General features: G+C 59.5%; 4 protein-coding genes across 13 annotated transcripts; 2 read left to right on the plus strand and 2 right to left on the minus strand.

Annotated features, from left to right (window-relative positions):
- The first annotated feature begins 143 nt into the window (after window positions 1-143).
- ICAM4 (intercellular adhesion molecule 4 (Landsteiner-Wiener blood group)) lies at window positions 144-1,570 on the plus strand. Its single transcript, XM_060006608.1, has 3 exons — window positions 144-789; window positions 908-1,213; window positions 1,337-1,570. Exons 1-3 carry the CDS (start codon window positions 396-398, stop codon window positions 1,453-1,455), a joined length of 819 nt encoding a protein of 272 aa, XP_059862591.1. The 5' UTR covers window positions 144-395; the 3' UTR covers window positions 1,456-1,570.
- Window positions 1,571-2,951: 1,381 nt separating this feature from the next.
- ICAM5 (intercellular adhesion molecule 5) lies at window positions 2,952-9,729 on the plus strand. Of its 3 annotated transcripts, none has more exons than XM_060006604.1 (11): window positions 2,952-3,196; window positions 4,131-4,400; window positions 4,583-4,903; window positions 5,126-5,413; window positions 5,808-6,062; window positions 6,184-6,432; window positions 6,922-7,164; window positions 7,243-7,521; window positions 7,623-7,862; window positions 8,271-8,537; window positions 9,293-9,729. In XM_060006604.1, exons 1-11 carry the CDS (start codon window positions 3,115-3,117, stop codon window positions 9,565-9,567), a joined length of 2,769 nt encoding a protein of 922 aa, XP_059862587.1. In that variant the 5' UTR covers window positions 2,952-3,114; the 3' UTR covers window positions 9,568-9,729. The 3 variants fall into 3 exon arrangements, with proteins under 3 accessions (XP_059862587.1, XP_059862588.1, XP_059862589.1); XM_060006605.1 differs by having other exon boundaries at window positions 5,922-6,062; XM_060006606.1 differs by lacking the exon at window positions 5,126-5,413 and having other exon boundaries at window positions 2,954-3,196; window positions 5,922-6,062.
- Window positions 9,730-12,839: 3,110 nt separating this feature from the next.
- ZGLP1 (zinc finger GATA like protein 1) lies at window positions 12,840-15,224 on the minus strand. The gene is made up of 5 exons (XM_060006463.1): window positions 15,088-15,224; window positions 14,465-14,839; window positions 13,583-13,668; window positions 13,135-13,228; window positions 12,840-12,969 (listed from the first exon to the last, which is right to left on the minus strand). Exons 1-5 carry the CDS (start codon window positions 15,222-15,224, stop codon window positions 12,840-12,842), a joined length of 822 nt encoding a protein of 273 aa, XP_059862446.1.
- Window positions 15,225-15,712: 488 nt separating this feature from the next.
- FDX2 (ferredoxin 2) lies at window positions 15,713-20,287 on the minus strand. Of its 8 annotated transcripts, none has more exons than XM_060007704.1 (6): window positions 19,924-20,283; window positions 19,782-19,836; window positions 19,531-19,573; window positions 19,080-19,202; window positions 16,339-16,426; window positions 15,713-16,140 (listed from the first exon to the last, which is right to left on the minus strand). In XM_060007704.1, the coding sequence occupies exons 1-6, from the start codon at window positions 20,160-20,162 to the stop codon at window positions 15,984-15,986; spliced, it is 705 nt and encodes a 234-aa protein (XP_059863687.1). In that variant the 5' UTR covers window positions 20,163-20,283; the 3' UTR covers window positions 15,713-15,983. The 8 variants fall into 8 exon arrangements, 7 of the variants coding, with proteins under 7 accessions (XP_059863687.1, XP_059863689.1, XP_059863688.1 ...); XM_060007706.1 differs by having other exon boundaries at window positions 19,080-19,170; window positions 19,924-20,151; XM_060007705.1 differs by having other exon boundaries at window positions 19,467-19,573; window positions 19,924-20,149.
- Between the last annotated feature and the right edge of the window lie 1,074 nt (window positions 20,288-21,361).

The following is a 21,361-nucleotide window of genomic DNA, read 5'->3' on the forward strand; positions in this document are numbered from 1 at the left end:
CCGGCCTTGTGTGAGTTGAGGGGAGGCGTCATGTCCAGCTGGAGCCTTTTCTGGCCTGTCCTCCCACTTCCTGCCCCAAGAGAAGGCTGCCAGTTCAAGGTCCAGCCCTCAGGCTCTAATCCAAATCTGGGGTTTATTAGGGCCTTTTGAGACTTTAGTGAAAATTAAAGATCCCTCTCCAGAAAAACACGATGACATTTGGTTTAGAATGGGGTGGAGAATCCCATTCTTAAACTGCGGGAGTGGGGTGTATACCGCAGGGCTCCGGGGCCCCCCCGGAGCCTCTGTCTCTCTCTGCCCGGGGTGGGGCTGAAGAGGCGGTGCTGCGGGCCTCCTTATCTCCGGAGCCAGCCTTGGCTCCCTGGCGCGGGGCCCCTCAGTCCGGGCTTTTTGCCATGGGGTCTCTGCTCCTCCTCTTGTTGCTGCTTTTGCTGTCGCCCTCCTACCCGCGAGGCGGGAGCGCGCGGAGGCGCCGGAGTGCGCGGACGCAAGGCCCGGGAGGCCCCTTTCCCGCGCCCCCGGAGACCTCAGCACCCTTCTGGGTGCGCATAAGCCCCGAGCTCAAGGCCGTGCCGCCGGGGGGCTCAGTGTGGCTCAACTGCAGCAGCAGCTGCCCCCTGCCGGAGGGTTCCAGCCTCCGCACCGAGCTGCGGCGAGGCGACACGCTCAGTGGGCCCGGTTGGGTATCCTACCAGCTGCTGGATGTGAGGGCCTGGAGCTCCGATGTGCACTGCTTCGTCACCTGCGCGGGAGAAACGCGGGGGGCCACCGCCAGGATTACCGCCTACAGTGAGGGACAGGGGCTCAGGCCTGGCTGGGGTGCGGGGAGGAGGACGGAGCGGGGGTAACGGACAGTCGCGCTAGGGGGAGCCCTCGGACCTTGCCCAGCGGCCCCCTCTTGCTTTAGAACAGCCACGCAGCGTGATCCTGGAGCCTCCGGTCTTAATGGGCAGTGAGTACACTCTGCGCTGCCATGTGACACACGTGTTCCCCGTGGGCTTCCTGGTGGTGATTCTGAGGCGCGGTGGCCGGGTCATCTACTCCGAGAGCCTGGAGCGCTTCACCGGCCGAGATCTGGCCAACGTGACGCTGACTTACGCGTTACGCGCCAGGCCCAGTGACTTCGGGCAGCCCGTTACCTGCTACGCCCGCCTCAATCTCGATGGCCTGGTGGTCCTCAGTAGCTCGGCACCCATGACGCTGCCAGTCCTCGGTGAGGCACCCTTATAACCCTGGGAAGAGTGGGGAAGGGTTATGTGGGCCAAGCCAGAGCATGTCCATGCGGGTTGTCACACCTCCAAGTGCTCTGTTCCTAATTCTCCCCTCTTGTCTCCAGCTTGGAGCCCTGCATCCAAAGCCTTGGCCTCCACTTCCATCGCAGCCCTTGTGGGGATCCTTCTTGTAGTGGGGGCCCTCTGCCTGAGAAAGTACCTGTCGATGAAGTCTCGGGCATAGAGGCAGTGGTCCATGCTGGCTGAGCTGGAGGAAAAAGGAATCTGGAACATTTGGGGGAACCTTGCCTGGATCAATAAAGTCTTCCTCAGCCAGCTTCTGCCCCTGGGCATAAAGGTACCCCATTAGTGCACCTCCTCTGACTGAAGTGGTCTTCTTTTTGGCCTTGCCTCTATCATTTTCTCCAAATTCCTGTCTCCCTGAGGGCACCTGAGGTTTTTCACTCTGGTCTCCCATGCTGGAGCCCCATTCCCTCCGCATTCCCAGCCGTTGTAGTAAAAACCTCTCCCGCGGGCATTATCAATGCGGTGCAGAGGGGCAAGGCATGGGCCCAGGGGGGCTTTAGGCTGTGGGAAGGCTGGTTCATGGTATGGCTTCTCCTGATTGGCTCCAGCGCTGCCACGCAGCAGCTCTGATTGGATGTTAAGTTTCCTACCCCCCCTCGCCCTTTAGACCCTGCACTTTCCTGGAGGGCAGGGGTGGGGAGAGAACTAATCCCCATAGTTCACCATTAGTTCTGGGAGTGAGAGCACAGGTGGGCTGGGTCAAATGTACTTTGTGAGGAACGTGGATACGCAGAAAAGATACCCATGTGTTGACTGCGGGGAAGGAGCAACCAGATGGTGAGGTGGGGGGGGGGCGATGGTGTATGTCACAGATTCGCATCCTGGAAACGTCCTGTTAGTCACCGGGCCTGGTGAGCACATGGAGGGTGTCCAAACCTGGAACCCAGATGCGGAGTCAAAAGTATCACAGTTGGTCTCTTGGTCTCGCGTGGACGCAGAATCGGGGCCTGCAGTGGATGCCTGGCAAGGCCCGCGTGGCCCAGGGCCCCGCCCGCCGAGCAGAAAGCGGATTCAGAGGCGCTCTTTGGCGGCTCCTGCTCACACAAGTCGCGTAGACACGTGCCCGCTGAACGCTGGGTAAATACAGACCCAGAGCCGAGCCGACCCTAATTTAGACGCCCGAGAACGCTGCGCGCAAGCACACACGTTCCCAACTCGCTGTCACTTTCGTCCCCGCCCCTTCTGTCGCGTGCGGGGGCGGAGCCAGAGAAAGACTAGAGGCGTAGCTGTAACCCTCAGCTCCCAGGGGTTAAAAGGGGAAGGATCAGTGAGGGAGGCATCCCCACATCCTCCCCTAGAGCCTTCTCATCCCCAGCCTGCACGTCTCAAATCTCTCCTAGCCCCCAACCCATCTCCGCTCCAAGGGGGGGGGCTGGTGGGAGGGGCTAAATGTGGAGGCGGAGCTCGGAGTCCAGCTCATTATCATAGCATCTAAGCAAGGGGTGGGGTGGGGGTTTGAGAAGGGCAACCCTGCATCCCCACCACCTCAGCGTCGCCGCCGGGGACGACGCTGGAGTGCGCAGCCGCCCCCAGAAGTCTCCGGGCAATGGGGCCGGCCTCCATGTAGACCCTGGGGGTCGCTCGCTCCTGCCAGCACGCCTTCATCAAAGCCGGTAGCCTGGTGCACGCTCGCCTTCCCGCCCTCCCCGCGCCGCCTCTGCTGCCGCCCCCTCCTTGGAAACCAAGTTACCAACGTTAAACCAATCCCCAAGCGCAACTCAGCCTCCTCCACACCCCACCCGCCGCGCCGCGCAGTCCTCTAGCCCAGCTCAGCGCTCGCGCTCCCCTCGCCTCCTGCGCTTCCCCCGCGGCGGCGATGCCAGGACCCTCGCCAGGGCTGCACCGGGCGCTGCTCGGCCTCTGGGCTGCCCTGGGCCTGGGGCTCTTCGGTCTCTCAGGTAAGAGCCGGTCCGGCTCAGGGTGGACAGGGCGGGGTCGTAGTTTCTGGACCTGAGAAGCGGCCACAAGCCCCTCCCCGCTCCTCCCTCGCCTCGCTCCCACGCTTCTGCCCCCACCTTGAGCCCAGGGCCTTCTTCTCTATCCCTCTTCCCCCACAACACACACTGGACACCAAGCTTCCGGACTCCTCGCTCACTCAGGTCTCTACCCTACCTTCTTCGAGATCCTGGGTGCTCTTCTGCACCCAGCCTCGAGCTCTGGAGACTCCATTATCTCCCCTGTCCCCTCCCGGGGTACCTCCTAACCCTCTGCTATGCACCATGGTCCACGGACTGGCATCTTCACCACTCGAAATCCACGAAGACCCAAATCTCACCAACTGCCGTGACTCCTAGGCACTGTTCCCGCTCCACCCGGAGCCCTGGCAACAGAGTCCATCGGCTGTTCCCGCGGTTCCTTTCATGAGCCCAGCCCCGCGTCCTCTTTCCGTACTCTTCACCCGGGTTTGGACTCCTCCCTTAACCTCGCTTGACTCAGCCTCATCTCTCTTTTGCCCTCGCTTCAACCAGTCTCCCCTTCTCCTGGCGAGAACCGTGAGAACCAGTCCGCTTCCCTTCCCCCACCCAGGGTCCCCTCTTCCCAGCATTGCTGTGTGCGTTGAAAACCCCATGTTTCCTCTCATCTCTCCCCTCCCCCCCCATTCTTCCCCGTCACTCCATCCGCACCTTGGAGAGAAGGGCTCTCCGCTGCAATGTACCAGAGACACCCTCGAGGTCTGGACCGTGGGAGCGCGCTTGTAAACCTGAGACCTGGGCAGGACTTGGGACTCCTGGCTGTGGCCTCTGCTCATTTCCTGGGAATCCTGAGTCTGCATAGGGGCTCTTAGATCCCGGGGAGGTGGCTCCCAGGCTGAGCTCGCGTTTCTCCGGGCAGTGGTCGCGCAAGAGCCTTTCTGGGCGGACCTACAGCCCCGCGTGGCGCTCGTGGAGCGCGGGGGATCGCTGTGGCTGAATTGCAGCACCAACTGCCCACGGCCCGAGCGCGGTGGCCTGGAGACCTCGCTGCGCCGGAATGGGACCCAGAGGGGTTTGCGCTGGCTGGCGCGGCAGTTGGTGGACATCCGAGAGCCGGAGACCCAGCCCGTCTGCTTCTTCCGCTGCGCGCGACGCACACTGCAGGCTCGCGGGCTCATTCGCACTTTTCGTGAGTTCTCAGAGGCCAAGCTACTTTCCCTCCCTTCCAGGCCCCGCCCCCTGGGTAACGGGGTCCTCTCCTACAGGCCCCACCCTCTGGATCAGCACGCCCTCCCCCTCTTGGCCCCTGGGTTCCAAGCCACGTCGTGCTGAGCCCTGGCATTTCCAACAGCCGTGGTTCCCCCGTTGCAGAACGGCCGGATCGTGTAGAACTGGTGCCGCTGCCTGCCTGGCAGCCAGTGGGCGAGAACTTCACCCTGAGCTGTAGGGTCCCCGGCGCTGGGCCTCGTGGGAGTCTCACATTGACCCTGTTGCGGGGCGCCCGGGAGCTGATCCGCCGCAGCTTCTCCGGGGAGCCACCCCGAGCGCGGGGTGCGGTGCTCACAGCTACGGTACTTGCTCGGAGGGAGGACCATGGGGCCAATTTCTCGTGCCGTGCGGAGCTGGACCTTCGGCCGCATGGCCTGGGGCTGTTTGAAAACAGCTCAGCCCCCAGAGAGCTCCGAACCTTCGGTGAGTGGGTGTGAGGAGGGGACCCGGGGGGGGTCGGGCCGATGTTTAAGAAGCTTGGAGGCAGAGAAATCTGAATTCTAATTCTTACCCTAACACTCACCAGCTGAAAGTTATTTTCCCCTCTGTGCCTTGAGGATAATACCATAATAGAGTGCCTGTAAAGCGCTTAGAACATACTGAGCGTTCAATACGTAAGTTCAAGCTCTGTTCTTCTACTCCCAGTCCTGCCTCCGGAACCCCCTCGCCTCGCTGCCCCCCGGCTCTTGGAAGTGGGCTCAGAAGGACCCGTAAGCTGCGCCATGGACGGGCTGTTTCCAGCCTCGGAGGCTGAGGTCTACCTGGCGCTGGGGGACCAGAGGCTGAGTCCCGATGTCACCCTCGAGGGGGACGCTCTCATGGCCACTGCCACAGCCACAGCTAGCGCAGAGCAGGAGGGCGCCAGGCAGCTGGTCTGCAACGTGACCCTGGGGGGCGAGAGTCGAGAGACCCAAGAGAACGTGACTGTCTACAGTAAGAGGGAGTGAAGTGGGGCCTCGGCGGCTCGGGGGTGGAGCCAGAGGAAGGCGAAGGCGGGGCAAATAGTGGGTGGGGCCCTGGTATCGGAATGGGCGTGGCCCGAGAGTCCCGAAGGGGCGGGGCAGATGGAAGACTCAATAGTAGCTGGAGAAGCGGAGTCTGAGCTGCCCAAAGGGGAAGGTCGCAGACCCGACGAGGATCCCTAGAGATGTGGCCTGACCACCTCAAAGGGGCGGGGCGAGAAGGGAGAGGAGCCTGAACAGCCCGAGGGGCAGGGCACGGTACCCACGGTTTGGCTGAAGTGGGGAAGGTTCGGGCTGATAAGGGGCAGCCTTGAACCGCAGGAGGGGCATGGTCAGTGGTCTCCCGGCCAATGCCCCGTCCCCAGGCTTCCCGGAACCCCTCCTGACCCTGAGCGAGCCCAACGCCCCCGAGGGGAAGATGGTGACAGTAACCTGCGCAGCCGGGGCCCGAGCCCTAGTCACACTAGACGGAATTCCAGCCGCAGTCCCGGGACAGCCCGCCCAGCTCCAGCTGAACGCCACCGAGAACGACGACAGGCGTGGCTTCTTCTGCGACGCCACCCTCGAAGTTGACGGGGAGACCCTGAGAAAGAACGAGAGCGCCGAGCTGCGCGTCCTATGTGAGTTGGCCTTTAACCTCTCGCCTACCTCCGCCTGCCTGGTCTCTGGCCGTGTCATGGAAGTGGAGGATTTCCCCACGGTCCACGTCTAGCCTCTTGTATCCCATGCCCCTGCCCGCAGACGCCCCCCGGCTGGACGATTCGGACTGTCCCAGGAGCTGGACGTGGCCGGAGGGGCCCGAGCAGACGCTGCGCTGCGAGGCCCGTGGAAACCCAGAGCCCTCGGTGCACTGTGCGCGGCCCGACGGCGGGGCGGTGCTGGCCCTGGGCCTGCTGGGTCCGGTCACTCGCGCGCTCGCTGGAACTTACCACTGCACCGCGACCAACGTCCAGGGCCAGGCGGTCAAGGACGTGACTCTGACGGTGGAGTGTGAGTGGAGGTGCATAGGGCGCACCTCTGTCTGGTTCTCAGTGTCTAGGGGTGGCCTGACTACAGAGGAAGGTGGAAACAGGGTCTGAGGCGTGCCTTTGAGCAGGATTTTGAGAAAGGCAAGAGGCTGGTGAGCCGGATTAGGGAAAGATCTTAGAGAAGGATGGAGGGGAGGGGGTGGACGTGTCCACAGGAGCCTGGGGCCTGGCGTTTGAGCTGAGTCTTGGAAACGTGGGTGCTCCAAACCGGCTAACAATTTTTAAGCTAAAGACTGGGGAGGGTCCTGTGGGCACTTTGTAGGAATCAGGAAAAAAGCACACTTCAGGGCTCAGGAAGTCCCAAAACAGTGCACGGCTTGACTGGAGAGAAACTCCTTTGCTTTGGTGTCCCTGTGCAGAGCGTAGCCTACCCGCCTGGGATGGGAAAAAGGGTCTAGGGACATTAGACCTGTCCCTAAACCCCAAAACTCAACAACACCCTCCTCTCTAGACGCACCAGCGCTGGACAGTGTGGGCTGCCCTGAACGCATTACCTGGCTGGAAGGAACAGAGGCCTCCCTGAGCTGTGTGGCCCATGGGGTCCCGCCACCCAACGTGAACTGTGTGCGCTCTGGGGAAGCCAGGGTCGTCGAGGGCACACTGCGTGTGGTCCGGGAGCACGCGGGCACCTACCGCTGCGAAGCCACTAATGCTCGAGGGTCTGCAGCCAAAAATGTAGCCGTCACGGTGGAATGTGAGTGGGGGCAACACAGGGCAGGACGGGGTACGTCGGAATCACCCTGTCCTGACTTCCAGTCCCTCTGCCCCCCAGATGGCCCCAGTTTTGAGGAGGTGAGCTGCCCTAGCAATTGGACGTGGGTGGAAGGATCTGGGCAACTGTTTTCCTGTGAGGTGGATGGGAAGCCAGAGCCGAGCGTGGAGTGCGTTGGCTCCGGAGGCACCAGCGAGGGGGCGCTGCTGCCGCTGGCACCCCCAGACCCTGGTCCCAGAGCCCCTCAAATCCCTAGAGAACTGGCACCCGGAACCTACATCTGCAACGCCACCAATCAGCACGGTTCCGTGGTCAAGATGGTCACCGTGAGCGCGGAGTGTGAGCGAGGCCCAGGCGGGCGGGGAGTAGGGGGTGTTCCAGGTCCCGGCTTCTCCCTGAACAACGAGCCCCCCCGCCCCCACCCCATGGCTGTTTTGCAGCGCCACCGCAAATGGATGAATCTACCTGCCCGAGTCACCAGACGTGGCTGGAAGGCGCCGACGCTGCTGCGCTGGCCTGCTCCGCCCGGGGTCGCCCCTCCCCACAAGTGCTTTGCTCCCGGGAGGGCGCGCCCCGGCCGCAGCGGCTGCGCGTGTCCCGACAGGATGCAGGCATCTACCGCTGCCTGGCCACCAACGCGCACGGCACTGACGCCCGGATCGTCACCGTGGGCGTGGAGTGTGAGTTGCGGGCAGCACCAGATAGAGGGCATCCGGTCTCGGGCACAGTGACTAAAAGAGGTGGGATTCCCCGGGGGAGTTCAAGGGCACCTCCCCAGTCCCATTTCTGGGGACAAGGAATCCTGGCCTTAACATGAAATGTTAAGGGTAATGAAAACTCTAGGGAACAAGAGCCCGAGCCCGCCCCCGCCCCCTCAAGTTCTGGGTCTGAAGGGCCCTGGCGTGGGTCCCCACCTCCTTCCATTCAGTGAAGCAGGGCTCAGGATTTTAGCCCCGACAGCAGTCCAGTTGTAGGGGGATGGGGCTCTGAAGTAAGGCAGGATCTTTGCCTGCTCATCTGAAGAGGGACAGTCTCAGAAGGGGGCTCTCGGTCAGCGGCTGGCCCCTTCAACCTCCTGTCCCCTGTAGACCGCCCCGTCGTGGCCGAGCTGGCTGCCTCGCCTCCAGGAGGCGTGCGGCCAGGAGGGAACTTCACGCTGACCTGCCGAGCGGAGGCTTGGCCCCCAGCCCAGATCAGCTGGCGTGCGCCCCCGGGGGCGCTCAACATCGGCCTGTCAAGCAACAACAGCACGCTGAGCGTGGCGGGCGCTATGGGCAGCCACGGCGGCGAGTATGAGTGCGCAGCCACCAACGCGCATGGGCGCCACACCCGGCGCATCACCGTGCGCGTGGCTGGTAAGTAGCAGCTGGTGGGGGGGGGGGGGCCTGGGCGAGGGATCTACAGGGGGCTGTGACCCGCGCCTTGGGACTCTTGACCCCGTCCCTGCCTCCCTCTCAGTCCCCACAGATGAGACAGAAGTGAGCCGGGGTGGAAATTAGGGGCGCCCTGGCGGGTGGGGCTTTGATGGCGCAGTGGGGGTGGCAAGTGGAAGGAGAGGGAGCTGACGAGCCCAAGGGAAGGGAACCTTCGGGGCTGTGACTGCCGTGAGGAGGGACTTAACTTTGGGTGGGTTCTGCGTGGTGAATGCTTGATCCAATTCACCTTCCAGCGTGCGGCTGTGGAGAAGGGGGTCTGGAGAGGGACAGAGGCAGAGGATAGTGGTGGGGACCCAGCAGGATCCTGCTGCCGCTTCGCGTATCTCTGGGGCTGGGGTCTTTCTGGGGTGGAGGAATGACTGGGTTCCCCCCCGCCCCACCATCCTTTTGAGGGTGAGGAGAGTTGCTTGACTTCCTGGGTATCTCTGGGGCTAGGGGCTTAAATCCTCCCTGTGATGGGGTGGCCCATAAAATGGGTCTAGGGCCTCACCCGAGCTGGGGGTGGCCTTACTGGGGTCTTTCCTTTCCTCCAAGGCTGGGTTCCCTGGGGCTCCCTGCCAGGCACGTGAGAACTGACCTCATGCCTGTGGGGAGGGGCAGAAGTGGCCCGGGCTTGGTGTGTTGGATGGGTGGGGGGAGCTCGACCACCTTCTTTGAGCGTCCGCACCCCGCAGGTCCGTGGCTATGGGTCGCTGTGAGCGGCGCGGCTGGGGGCGCGGCGCTGCTGGCCGCGGGGGCCGGCCTGGCCTTCTACGTGCAGTCCACCGCCTGCAAGAAGGGCGAATATAATGTGCAGGAGGCCGAGAGCTCGGGTGAGGCCGTGTGTCTCAACGGCGCGGGTGCCGGCGCCGGCGGGGGCGGGGGCGCCGAAGGTGCAACTGAAGCTGCGGGCACCGCAGAGGCGCCGGCGGGGGGCGAGGTCTTTGCCATCCAGCTGACGTCAGCGTGAGCCTGCTCCCCTCTCCCCGCGGGCCGGGGGACGCCCCCCAGACTCACACGGGGGCTTATTTATTGTTCTATTTATTTATTTATTTATTTATTTATTTATTTAATTCAATTCCAGGGGCGTCACCCCCCATTTTCTACCCCCCTTCCCCAATAAAGTTTTTATAAAGGACTTCGGCTCCATCTGTTTCAGTCCGCGATGCAGAAGCAACGCAGGGTTCGAATCCCAACCCTGTGGGTGTTTATTCAAAAAACCATTTTTGCTTTTGAGGGCCTACTACGTGTCAGGCACAGTCCAAGCCGCCATTTCGCGATGTGACCGGGAGTTTGCGCTCTCCGTGCCCTGTTTCGCGTTCTCCCTGGACCCTTGGGCGGGGGTGGGGACCTGGCTCCTTCCTCCCTCTCTATGCTTATCTCTTCCGCCCAGCGCTGCCCTCTAATCCGGCTAACGTTGGGGGTGGGAGCTGGGTGCCTCCCCCAGGCCTGCTTCCAGGAGGAGCTGAGGCTGCCTTCCCTGGATGGGTGGAGGCCCTTTCCCAGGGGTCTGGGCATCGCCCCAGCCCTGAGGCCTTGCAGGGATGGGTAAAGGAAGCTGCAGCTCCGAGTGTCAGCTGCTGCGATGTCCCTCCTATTACAGGGTGCACCCCTGCCCCACCCTCAAGGCCTCCTCCATCCTGTGTCCATCCGCGGTGCCTCAGTTTACCCACAAGCTGCCTTTCGACTTGGCCCATCACGATTCGGAAGAGACACATAGGGTATCAGCCACATCCCCGCCCCCTGCTCACCACCAGTCAACCCCCTCACCCCCCACAGCAGAAGGAGAGAACAGCTGGGCCTCCTCCACCCCCCGTTTCCTCCTCCCTCAAAAGCAGGAACACAGAGCTGCCAGAAGGAAGCGGGCCTGGACTGCTCCAGCTCCACCGGCTGCCCCCCACAAACATTTCGGGAGCAAAAGTGAGAGCAGGAAACTGGGGCACTAGAGGCTAAGCCAGTGCCGGGTGCCAGGTACAAAAGGCCACGAGGCCCAAGCGTGGTGCAGCCCCTGCTGTCCGGCCCCCATCACCTCTCTCCTTGCCCACCCGCATCCTTGAGGTTCCGTGAATCCCAAACTCCTGCCTGCCACAGGGCCTTTGCTCTTGCCATTACCTCTGCCCCAGGTGTCCTCATTTCAAATAGTTCCTTTGTTTCTTCTGGCCGCACTGCCAGCATGTGGGATCTTAGTTCCCTGACCAGGGATCGAACCCGTGCCCCCCGCAGTGGAAGCGCAGATTCCTAACCCCTGGACCGCCAGGGAATTCCCAGCTAGTTCCTTACTGTCAGGTCTCTACACAAAGGTCACACCTGCTCAGAGAGGCTTTCCCTGAGAACGTGGTAGCAGCCCAACTCCTCACCTCCTTACATACTTTATTTTCTCTGTAGCATGATCACTACTTGACATTCTATTAGATACTTACTGAATACCTGTTTACTGTCACTCTCGAATATTGGCTTTGCTAGGGATCTCTGTTCCATTCATAACTGAGTGCCTCATTGGGACCTGGCACACAGTAGTTGGTCAATAAATGTTGACTACGTCGATAAAAACAGCCAGGGGTTTGTAGACACACAGTCTGAGACCCTCGTGTGCTGTGTCTCTCCCCGAAGAGCTTCTCCATGCTGGGCACTGGTGGTGGTGGGGGGGGGCATATCACGGTCAAGAACAGAGAGGTGGTGACCTTGGACCTCTGAAGTCATGGTCCAGTAGGGGAGATGAATGTGAATGAAATAACCCTGGACCAGTAGCGAGGTGAAACTTCTGGTAGGTTCTAAGAGAGAGATGAGCAAAGAGCTGAACTAGAGCCTGACGTGGGGTGGGAGGGGGGGGTGTCCATTTTAGGCTGGGGGGGGGTCAAGGAAGGGGTCTCTGAAGATGTGGTGTTGGGGCAGAGCCCACCCCCACTCCAGTGATGCGAAAGGCAGCAGCTACGGGAGACCTGGGGGAGGGTGTTTTGAGCCAAGCAAGGGGGGTACTGAATGAGTCAGGGATCCGAGGGCTGAGGAATCTGGACCCAAGCCTTCCCCACAGGCTCACTCAGGAGAGTCAAAGGGGGTCTCAGAGGGGCTCGCCTTCCCAGGGCCAGTGGCCCTGCAGGCCTCACTCACCCCTCACAGCAGGGACCACTCCTGCCCACTCTGCATCTCACCCATCCTTGATGCCCCCCTCCTCCCTCCCTCCCTCCCAGTGAGTAGTGGTGGCCTGTGTGTCCTGGCAACAGGGGTAGAGCTCAGCGTCTCCCATGTGGCTTTTGGCTTCAGGTTGGGGACACACTTTGGTGGGGTTAGAGAGATCTTGAAAGGGAGGAGGGGACACAGTAGGGACTGGTGTGTGAAAGGATGCAGGACGGAGACATTCTCTAGGCAAGGGTGGAGCTGCCAGATACAGGGCCCACTTGTGTGTGTATCACCGTGGGCCAACTTGTGCCACCTATGTTTCTTTCATGTGTGTCTGTATCGTGCATGTGTATGTGTCCTGTGTGTACATCAACACGTGTGTCTATTGGTGGATGTGCGTCTGTCAATGTCTTGCTGTCTTGTGTGTGGTCTGTCTCGTGATTGTCGGCACATATGTGTCTGCTGATGCGTCTCTGGCCGTGCCGCAAGGCATGTGGGATCTTAGTTCCCTGACCAGGGATTGAACCTGTGCCCCCTACAGTGGAAGCGGGGAGTCTTAACCACTGGACCCCCGGGGATGTCCCACTGTGTGTATCTTTCTGAACGTGTTGTCTGTCTCTGCATGTGGTGGCTGTCGCCCTGTATGGGGTGCTGTAATGAATGGGGCTAATTCCCAGGTGGTGCCTGTCTACACGACTGTGTGTGTCCCTCAGAACCCCACCGAGAAAACCCCTTCCCCACATTCCTGGGCCAGGGGAGAGGCGGGCGAGAGCGCGCAAGGTGGGATCCCAAAGTCACAGTGCCCTTTATCTGAGGAGTTTTGCTCTTTATTGTCACTGCTATTAACAATATGAGTTTCACAGCCACGAGCATTTCCTGAGGGGGTGAGGTTCTCAGCCAAGCCTGGCTGAAGCAGGGGCCAAGGAGGGGGCCAGTGACCCCGTGAGCCAGGAGCTCTGGGGCCTGAGGCCTGGGTCTTCCACCTGGTGTCTCTGAATGGGGAGGGGGCAGAGAGGAGGCAGGCTGCACCCCTCAAGACCCAAGTTCTTTCCCCTAGGAGGCCTTCAGCCCATTCTTCCCCTGGAGAAACTGAGGCAGGACAGGCTCGGCTGGGTGAGGAAAGGCTTACCCTTCCTGAGTTGGGACTGGGTGGGGACCCAGCAACACCCCACATCTGCCACACAGCCTCTTGGGCTGGACACTTTTCCTGGGCACCAGCCAGCAGCTGGAGCACCGGGTACCATATTTCTTGTACCTGGGATGGGAGTGCAAGAAACCAACATTCAGCAGGGGCCCAGAAATCACCACGGTGAGCCCCGTTCCCCAAGAGGTGGGTGTTTCCTCTTCCGCAAACCCCACACCGGCTAAGCATGGACTGATGCGAAGACCCCACCCCAAATCCCTCCTCCATTCTGAGGACCTGATACCACAGGCGTTGCAGAGGGGGGTCCCATCTTCGGCATCTCTCCAGAGTGGGGTCCTCTGGGTCCTACAGGAAGCACAGCGTCGGGGCCCTGAAAGGGAAGAGGCCAAAGGGCAAGGGTCAGAGGCCAAGAGTCCGAGCTCAGGAGGCCTGTGTGGGATGGGCATTTTGGGGGGGTGGGGTCTCTGTGAAGGCCCCACCCAGCTCCGGGCCAGTCCCGGTGTTGTCAGATCTAAGACAGAGGGAAAGCCAAGAAGGGAGACAGATGGCAAAGCTCAGCAGAGGAAGAAGCCGGGGGCGTGGGTGACTCAGCCTGAGTGGAGGGGGATGCTGAGACTCCTGGATGGGTCTAAATAGGGAAGCGGGATGGGGAGAAAGACAAGGAAGAAATGAAACTGTACCCCCCCCCCCAAGTATTTATAGCTCTCAAGTCTCCAGGACTCACCCAGAGCCTCGCTGCCTCTTGCGTTGGCCTCTGGGACTCTGGCAGGGCCTGGTGGGGGACCCTGAGAGCGGGTGCTGCAGGCCAGGCTGGGGAGTAGACAAGGTGTTAGCACCGAGGGTCTGTCTGTATGCTGCCCCAGATAGCCCCCAATTGAAGATTTACGATCAGGCAACCCCCAAGGAGGCATCTGATGTCTGAAAGTCCTGGCCTTGCACCTCATTAATATCACAGACATAACCATTTGAAAAGACAGTAAGCCTGGGGCCAGCCTGCCAGGTTTGTTTTTGTTTTGTTTTGCTATTTTTTTTTTTGGCTGCAACCAACGGCTTGTGGGAATTTAGTTCCCTGACTGTGGATGGAACCCCGGCCCACGGCAGTGAAAGTCCACGTCTTAACCACTGGACTGCCAGGGAATTCCCCAGCCTGCCAGGTTGAAAGCTCAGCTCTCCCACCTCTTTGCCGTGTGACCAAGGACAAGAGATCTCATCCTCTGCGCCTTAGTTTCTGCATCTGTAAAGTGGGCCTCACGGGGTTCAGTGAGCCCATACACACCAAGTGCTACCTGTTACCTCTATGACTGTTGTCATGTCTGACAAACGGTAGCTATTATCATTGCTGGAAAAACTAACAGAAGCAGCAGCTCCGGGTATGGTCAGGCCTCTTAAGAAGAGACCCAGGTTCAGACCTGGATGTGACTGGCTCATAGCAGCAGGGACAGGGACTGACACCAGCCTGAGGTCTCGCTCAGAGATGGGGCCATTTGTAAGGCAGGGCTGAGGTGGGAGTCCATGACGGCATTCCTGGGAGCACCTGCCCCCGGGCCTCTGCACTGTTACCACTGTTACTTGCATAAAGGGTGCCCTTGCTCAGGCCAGCCCCTACCTGTAGGTGGGTATGATCTGTAGGCTGGAATCTGGCTTTATCTGAAACTTCAGGGTCACCCCCTCGAACTGGGGGTCCACTTTCTCGGCGCCCCGCTGGGGGTTCGACTGCTTCCGGGGTCTCCTCTGTGGCTGGGCTGAAGAGGCCGGGGGAGCCACTCGGGGCCCCAGGCTGCGGCTCTGCTGGCTGACTGGGGTCAGCATGTTCTTGGTATCCTTGGCCGGAGGTAGGGCTCCCAGAGTCTCCAGGGCCTTCGGCTCCCAGCAGGGCCCTAGGGCCTGAGTGTCCCAGGTGGCGGGCTGGGCCAGCCCCTCTGCTGTCTCTTGGAGGAAGTGAAGGGCGGTGACCGAGTCCTGGTGTGCAGGCCAGAAGGACCTGGGGACAAGGGGCAGTGCGGTCACCCCACTCCCTGGGCGGTACCTACATGAGTCTCAGGCACAGGGGGCAAGAAGAACTGTATAGCCTCTGACCCCCATATGACTCCAAGTATCCCTGGGGACCGGGACCTCTTCCTTGTAAGTACCAGGAACTAACATTTTGACCCCTGAGTAACCCCAGGAACCAGAGGTCATGATCCCTTGACCACTGGGCCAGGTTGGGGGAAGGGCCGCTCCTTAACGCACCTGCCACTGGGTCTGAGGCATCCTGGGGTCTTTGGTGCCTGCTGGGTGGCGAGTTCCGGGGGCGGTTCGGGGTCCAGACAGGGCGGCGCCAGCAGCTCTCGAAGCATCGACAAGTCCGGGGCTGGCTCGGCCTCCATTGTGCCCCAGCCCTTACCCACTTCCCAAATCTCGCCCGGCCCCGCCCACGCCGGGCCCACCCGATGAGCCCCACCTGCTTGGGGCGGGGGCGCTTCTGGCCCTGGGTGCAAGGAGCTCCACCTGAGGGGGGCGGGGCCAGTGGGATCGGGCGCCTCTGACCTGCGATATTGGGCACGGGCTTCGAAGCCTCCACCCTCAGGCCAGCCTCCGTCCTCTCTCCCTTCCGACCCTGCTTAGGTGGCCTGATCACCCCTTTCGGCCAAGAGCAGCCTGGACCCCTCCAAATCCTTCCGCGGCTGAGGGGCGGGGCCTTGCCACGCTGATCCTCAGGCTCGCGGGCCCTCACTATGAGGCCTCTTTCTCAGTTTCCCGCTGGCCCATCACCACCGTGGGAGGGGAAAGCTGGAGGCCTGGAAGTTGCAGTTGTAGACCCCAGGGCCTGTACTCCCACCAGCACCCCCCGCAAGGACACTCAAGATGCCGGAAGTCTGTGAGCCGGTTTTATTATCTCTCCGATTAGGTTCCACCCCTGTCCACACCCCCATTTTCAGGGGTTTGGGGGAGGCTGACCCAACAGGGGCCCTGTCCCCACCAGAGCCTGGACGCGGGATCTCTCTGAAGCACGCGTTCTGGCCTTCCGGTTGCTTCCGCCATCTCTCCCGGGCCTGTCCCGTGCTCTGGGCGGGGCTGGCAACTTGGCTATTCCTCCAGTCCTGGCCCTGGGGCCGTGAGTGTCTGGGACCATCCAGCTGCCTGAGTCAGTGGGGCTTGGGGACGTGGCCGTCCACGTAGAAGTTCCTGGTGATCTTGGGCAGGGTGAATTCAGCCCCTTCCAGCTCAGGTGTCAGCACAATCTGGCAGCCCAGCCGGGAGTTCTCTTGGAGGAGGGGGGCCATGTCCAGCATGTCGTCCTCCCTGGAGCAAGGGGGGCAGCGATTATTAATGGGTCTGGGGGAGTGGCCAGAAAGGAAGCTCTCCTGCCAGCAGCAGGAGCAGGGAGAAAAGCTGGGGCTGCCCTCTGCTGCTGATGGGGTGGAACTCTGGACACCCGGAACGCCAAGGCTCAGCAACCAAGCCCTGCAGCTCAGAGCTGGGAGGGGCCCCCCTGCTCACCTCTCGTCAGGAGGAGGCAGAAGGTCCAGGTGGTCCTCGCTCACATACACGTGGCAGGTGGAGCACGCCAGGGAGGCTTCACAGGCTCCTGGGGACAGCAAGTGAGGGAGCATTGGTAAGGGGAGTGGTCAGGCAGGTGCCATTCAGTGAAGGACATAAAGGAGAATCCCTTTGTTTCTTTATTATTATTATTTTTTTTTTTTTTTTTGGCCACACCACATGGATTGGGGATCTTATTTCCCCGACCAGGGATCAAACCCAGGTCCACGGCAGTGAGAGCCAAGTCTTAACCACTGGACCACCAGGGAATTCCCAAGAATCCCTTCGTTTCACCACTCGACCCTCATTTCTCCCTCCCGGGCCTGCACGCCCACTGTGGGCACCCTCCACCCACCCTGTCATTGACTTAGCTGGCTGTTCCTGACCTGCACATAGTTTTTGCAAAAGGACGCCCGGGGTTTCCCCCAAACTCCCCAGCAGGCTGAGGACCAGGCTGGATACCTGGAGTCGTTAATGAGCGTGGACCTGACTTCAGTGTAGCTGAGAGGGGACAGGCCAGGCAGGTTTCCTGTAGCCTGTGGGCCCTCGCTGCGACCCTGCCACTGTGCTGGGCTTCCCTGCTGCTGCTGAAGGAGGGACCGGCTCACTCAGCATCTAATGCTGCAGCAGGGGAAGGGGTTAGGGAATAAGGGTTGGAAGATGGAGAGTCTGGGATTTCCTGCTTGCCCCTGGACACATTCCCAACCTTCTGATTGATCGCTGGGAACTGTGCTCCGAAATAATGTTCCTCCTGGCCTAAAGCCTTCCAAAGGTTTTTTTCTTTTTTCCCCCCCAAGGGGTTTTTATAGCTAGAATAAAACCCAAACCCCTCCACTCAGTCCTTGAGATGTTCCCACCCCCACACTCACCCACTTCAGCCACACCGGCCCCCTCACTCAACTCCTCCATGCCAAGCTCATCCCCACCACCGGACCTCTGCATCTTCCATACTCTTGATCTGGAATGCTCTTCTCTCCACTCCTTCCATGGCTACGACCTTGTTGTCTTTGGGGACTCAACTGTCCTCCAAGTGCCCCATTTCTTGTCCTTCCCCTGACCCTCGTTATCTCTTAAATAATTTCTGGACAGTATTTATCACAGTGTGAAATTACCATCATAATTTCTGGGTTTACCTGTGCTCTGTCAACCTGCCCTCTTCTCTCTGTACTCAGCACTGAGCCTGGCAGGTTGTAGATGCTCGAGAGATACTTGTTATAAGTGAACGGGACAGAATTCTCTTTTCTCTTCCGGACATGTCGGACAATAAGGGTGGTGCTGCAAGGCAGCCTCCTGAACCAGCAGACCATCCCTGTGGGCTACGGTGACTAATTTGCCCACCCTTCCAGTCTCTGGGGAAGAAACTGTCTGGGCCTCGAAACTGCCAGTAGTTCCCAGGCATCTCTTCCTCAGCCCTCTTTCCCAACTCGTTAGCGTCCTTACCCCATGAGACAGATTATCTAATGTAATCGTCCCAACTACTCACTGCACACCAACTATATACCAGGTACTACACACTACACATGAGATCTGTTTAATCCTCACAGCAATCTGGTGAGATAGGAACTAAATTATCCCATTTTACAGATGAGGCCGAGAGATGCTAAGGACCTTGCTCACGGTCACACAGTTGGCAACAGCAAAATCTGAACACAGCCCACTTGCCTTGAAAATTCATGTTCTAATCTCTGTCATGAACTGCCAATCACTGGATTCCAGAACAGAACTTTAGGTAGGTTTGCTATGACCCCCACACCCCACACACACATTCCTACAACTCTCCCCGTCTAATGATTAAATCAGCTCCCTATTACATATACCCAACAGCTAACCCTGTACACTTTTTGTTTGTTTGTTTTTGTTTTTGTTTTTGCTTTTGCTTTTGCGGTACGCGGGCCTCTCACTGCTGTGGCCTCTCCCATTGCAGAGCACAGGCTCTGGACGCGCAGGCCCAGCGGCCATGGCTCACGGGCCCAGCCGCTCCGCGGCATGTGGGATCCTCCCAGACCGGGGCACGAACCCCCGTCCCCTGCATCGGCAGGCGGACCCCCAACCACTGTGCCACCAGGGAAGCCCCCTGTACACTTTTTAAAAGACTGCTCTTCCCAGTTGCTCATGATATTACATGTTTATGCATGGGATTATTGTCCCTATTAGGTTGAAATTGGTGTGAAATGACACGGGCCTTATCTGTTTTTTACATTGCTACCTGGCACACAGTAAGTGTTCAATATTCATAGAAGAGCAGCACAGATTAGTGGCTAAAATAGGCTGGGTTTGCTTGAATCTAGTTTTGCCACTTACTTGAACTTGGACCAGGTCTGCTCAACCTAAGGCTCAGTTTCCTCACCTATAAGATAGGATAATATTCTCCCCTCCTGCATAAAGTTTTCACGGAATAGATTCAATCAGTTAATATGTGTTAACAGGCTTAAAGTAATGTCTGCTATTATTGTATTTCCTCTAACAAATACTGATTTAATACCTGTTACATCTAAATACCATGACAGGCAACAAATAAGTGTGAACAAGGCAAACAGGGTTTCTGATCTGATTCTGGGGAGAGATGACAAAGAAGGAAACAAAACAATGAGAAGTGCTACGCAGAGAATAAAACACACTGAGATGACAGTTATCGGGGCATGGGGACTTTAGTTGGACCGAGGGGGACAAGACTGTCAGGAAGATGACATTTACATCGGGACCTGAAGGATGAGAAGGAGCCAGAAGATCTGGTGGGAAAGCACTTCTGATGGAATGGCAAATGCGAAGGCCTTGAGGCAGGCATGAACTGGGCTGTTTGAAGAAGAGCAAGAAAGCCAGTGTGGCTAGAAGAGAGGGAGGAAAAAGGAGGAGAATACAAGCTCCTGGAGGGCAGGAGTTTTAGTAACCTCTAGCAAATGCTCAATAAATAACTGCTGAATGAATGAAGGTTAAGAGGCAGGGAATGAGACTGTGGTGAGGAGTCTGAAGTTTAGCCATGTTTGGTGGGAAGCCATGCAGGGTTAAGTAGTGGAGAATCATATCTGACTTATGGGGTTTTTTTAACGAATGAATACGGGCCTCCCCAGTTCCCTGTGCCCGGCTCCCACCTTCCAGATCCACCCCATGGCGCTGGGCCAGGTAGAGAACATTGTCCCCGACTCTGCCGCTCACCGGAATCCGTTGGCCTGACCGGTCTACGAACACCACGTTCACCCTGAGGACAGATCGGGGTGCAGATGACGAACTGGATGATGGGCACAGGGACCAGGTGTAATCTAGGATTAGGGAGTCGCGTTTGGGGCTTGATGGACAGGGGATTAGGGTGATACAGAAGGGGGACCCAGGGATGAGGCTGTAGGGCAAGGTGAGGACCGGAGAAACCTCGTGAAATTAGTAATGGGGGACCTGGCCCCCACACTCACACGTCCCCGGGCCGCTCGGGGCCGCCGGCTTCTTCCTCCCCCGCCGGGCGCGAGCCTAGAAAACACGGTTGGGTGAGCAGCCATGCCGCGCCCGGCCGGCGTCCAATAGGTTAACGCTGCCCGTCCGGAGCGCCCCAGGTACCTGTCGCCCGGAACTTCTTGGCTGTCGCAGGCGCCGCCGCCGCCTCCCCGGACCCCCAAAAGCCCCCGGGTCGGCACCACCAGGCACCCCTGGCCGCCCGTAGCAGGAACCCAGCATTCACGCCTCCCCAGGCCACGGAGGCGGCCATGACAGGCATCATGTGACCCAGAGACTAAGTATGCGCCGTGGCGCACGCGAGAGAGATGAGCCCGTAATTGCCCGAACATAAGCGCCGACATTTTTGCGTGGGGGCGTGCGACAGAAGTGAGTCCAGGAGGAGGCTTGCCAGAGTGAGGAGCCGGGCAGGCTCGGCTGCACCAAGACCTGCAGGGCTTTCCCAGACCTCCCACCAGGCCCACTGTTATCCCAAGAACCAGCCAGGTCTGCTTTCTTTAAAACCATTTACTTACAAACTTTAATTCAGCAAAGGTCTGTGTGAGAAGACTGGGGAGAGGACACCCCCCCGGCCCGGAGTGGATGTGGACCCCCAGAGTCAGGGGAGGGAAGCTGGTGGCCCAGCCGGCCAGGACCAGGGCCCAGGATCACCTCAGGCTGACATGTCCTGCTGGTGGGCAGGGGCAGAGCTTATTGGCATGTTGTTGAATTTTCTAACACTGGGCCAAAGGGAGGCCAGCTCCGGGTGATCTGGCCTGGGGATGAAGAGGCAGAGCTCATCTTCAACATGGAGGAGACAGCAGAGGCTCAGTGAGATGCACAATGCCTGACAGACAGACAGCAGGGGGACCAATTTAAGCTGGCAGAGAAAGCCCAGCCCTGCACCTAAGCCTGAGCAGGAGGGCTGGTGGGACTGGTTTGCCAAGACCAAGGCTTTGGCCTTCTACTGTCCCCACGATGGGGGACTGCGGGTAGAGGGGCCCAATCCCCAGGCCAGAGCCATTTGGTCCTGAGTCAAGCTTCCGGAGCTCAGCATCTGAGAGGCTCTGGCCAGCGGGGCCTGGGGCCTGGAGCCTGGCTTTTAAGGCATCAGAAGGCGAGGGGGCTGTGGTAGGGGGTGGGGGACCCGGACCTGGAGTACAGCTCAGAGAGGGCAGGCAGGGGCAGGAGACAGCCATGCCTGCAGCAGTTGTGGGAAACAGAAAAAAGGGCTGAGCCATCTCAAACCGAAAAGTGTGGAATGGAGGCCCAGACACGCTGGGCCTTGAAGGAATCAGAGCTGGGGGTCGTCCTGGATTGTTTAAAAAATAATAAAAATTAGAAAAGGAAACCAAAGTCAGCTGTCAAAGTTAAAAAAGGGGGACAGTCTCTGATCCTCACGGGAGGTCAGGGAAACCTCCAAGGCACTCGAAAGGCCAAGATACAGGAGCGACGAGGCAGGAGAGAACTCCCAGAGAGACGAACACAGGCGGACACAGGGGTGGGGAGAGAGAGCAGGCCATGGCCTCTCCCTCTTAAGGCTGCAGGGTTTCCACACTGGGAG

The sequence above is a fragment of the Delphinus delphis genome, chromosome 3, assembly GCF_949987515.2.
Source record: "Delphinus delphis chromosome 3, mDelDel1.2, whole genome shotgun sequence".
In the NCBI taxonomy this organism is placed as follows: Eukaryota; Metazoa; Chordata; class Mammalia; order Artiodactyla; family Delphinidae; genus Delphinus; species Delphinus delphis.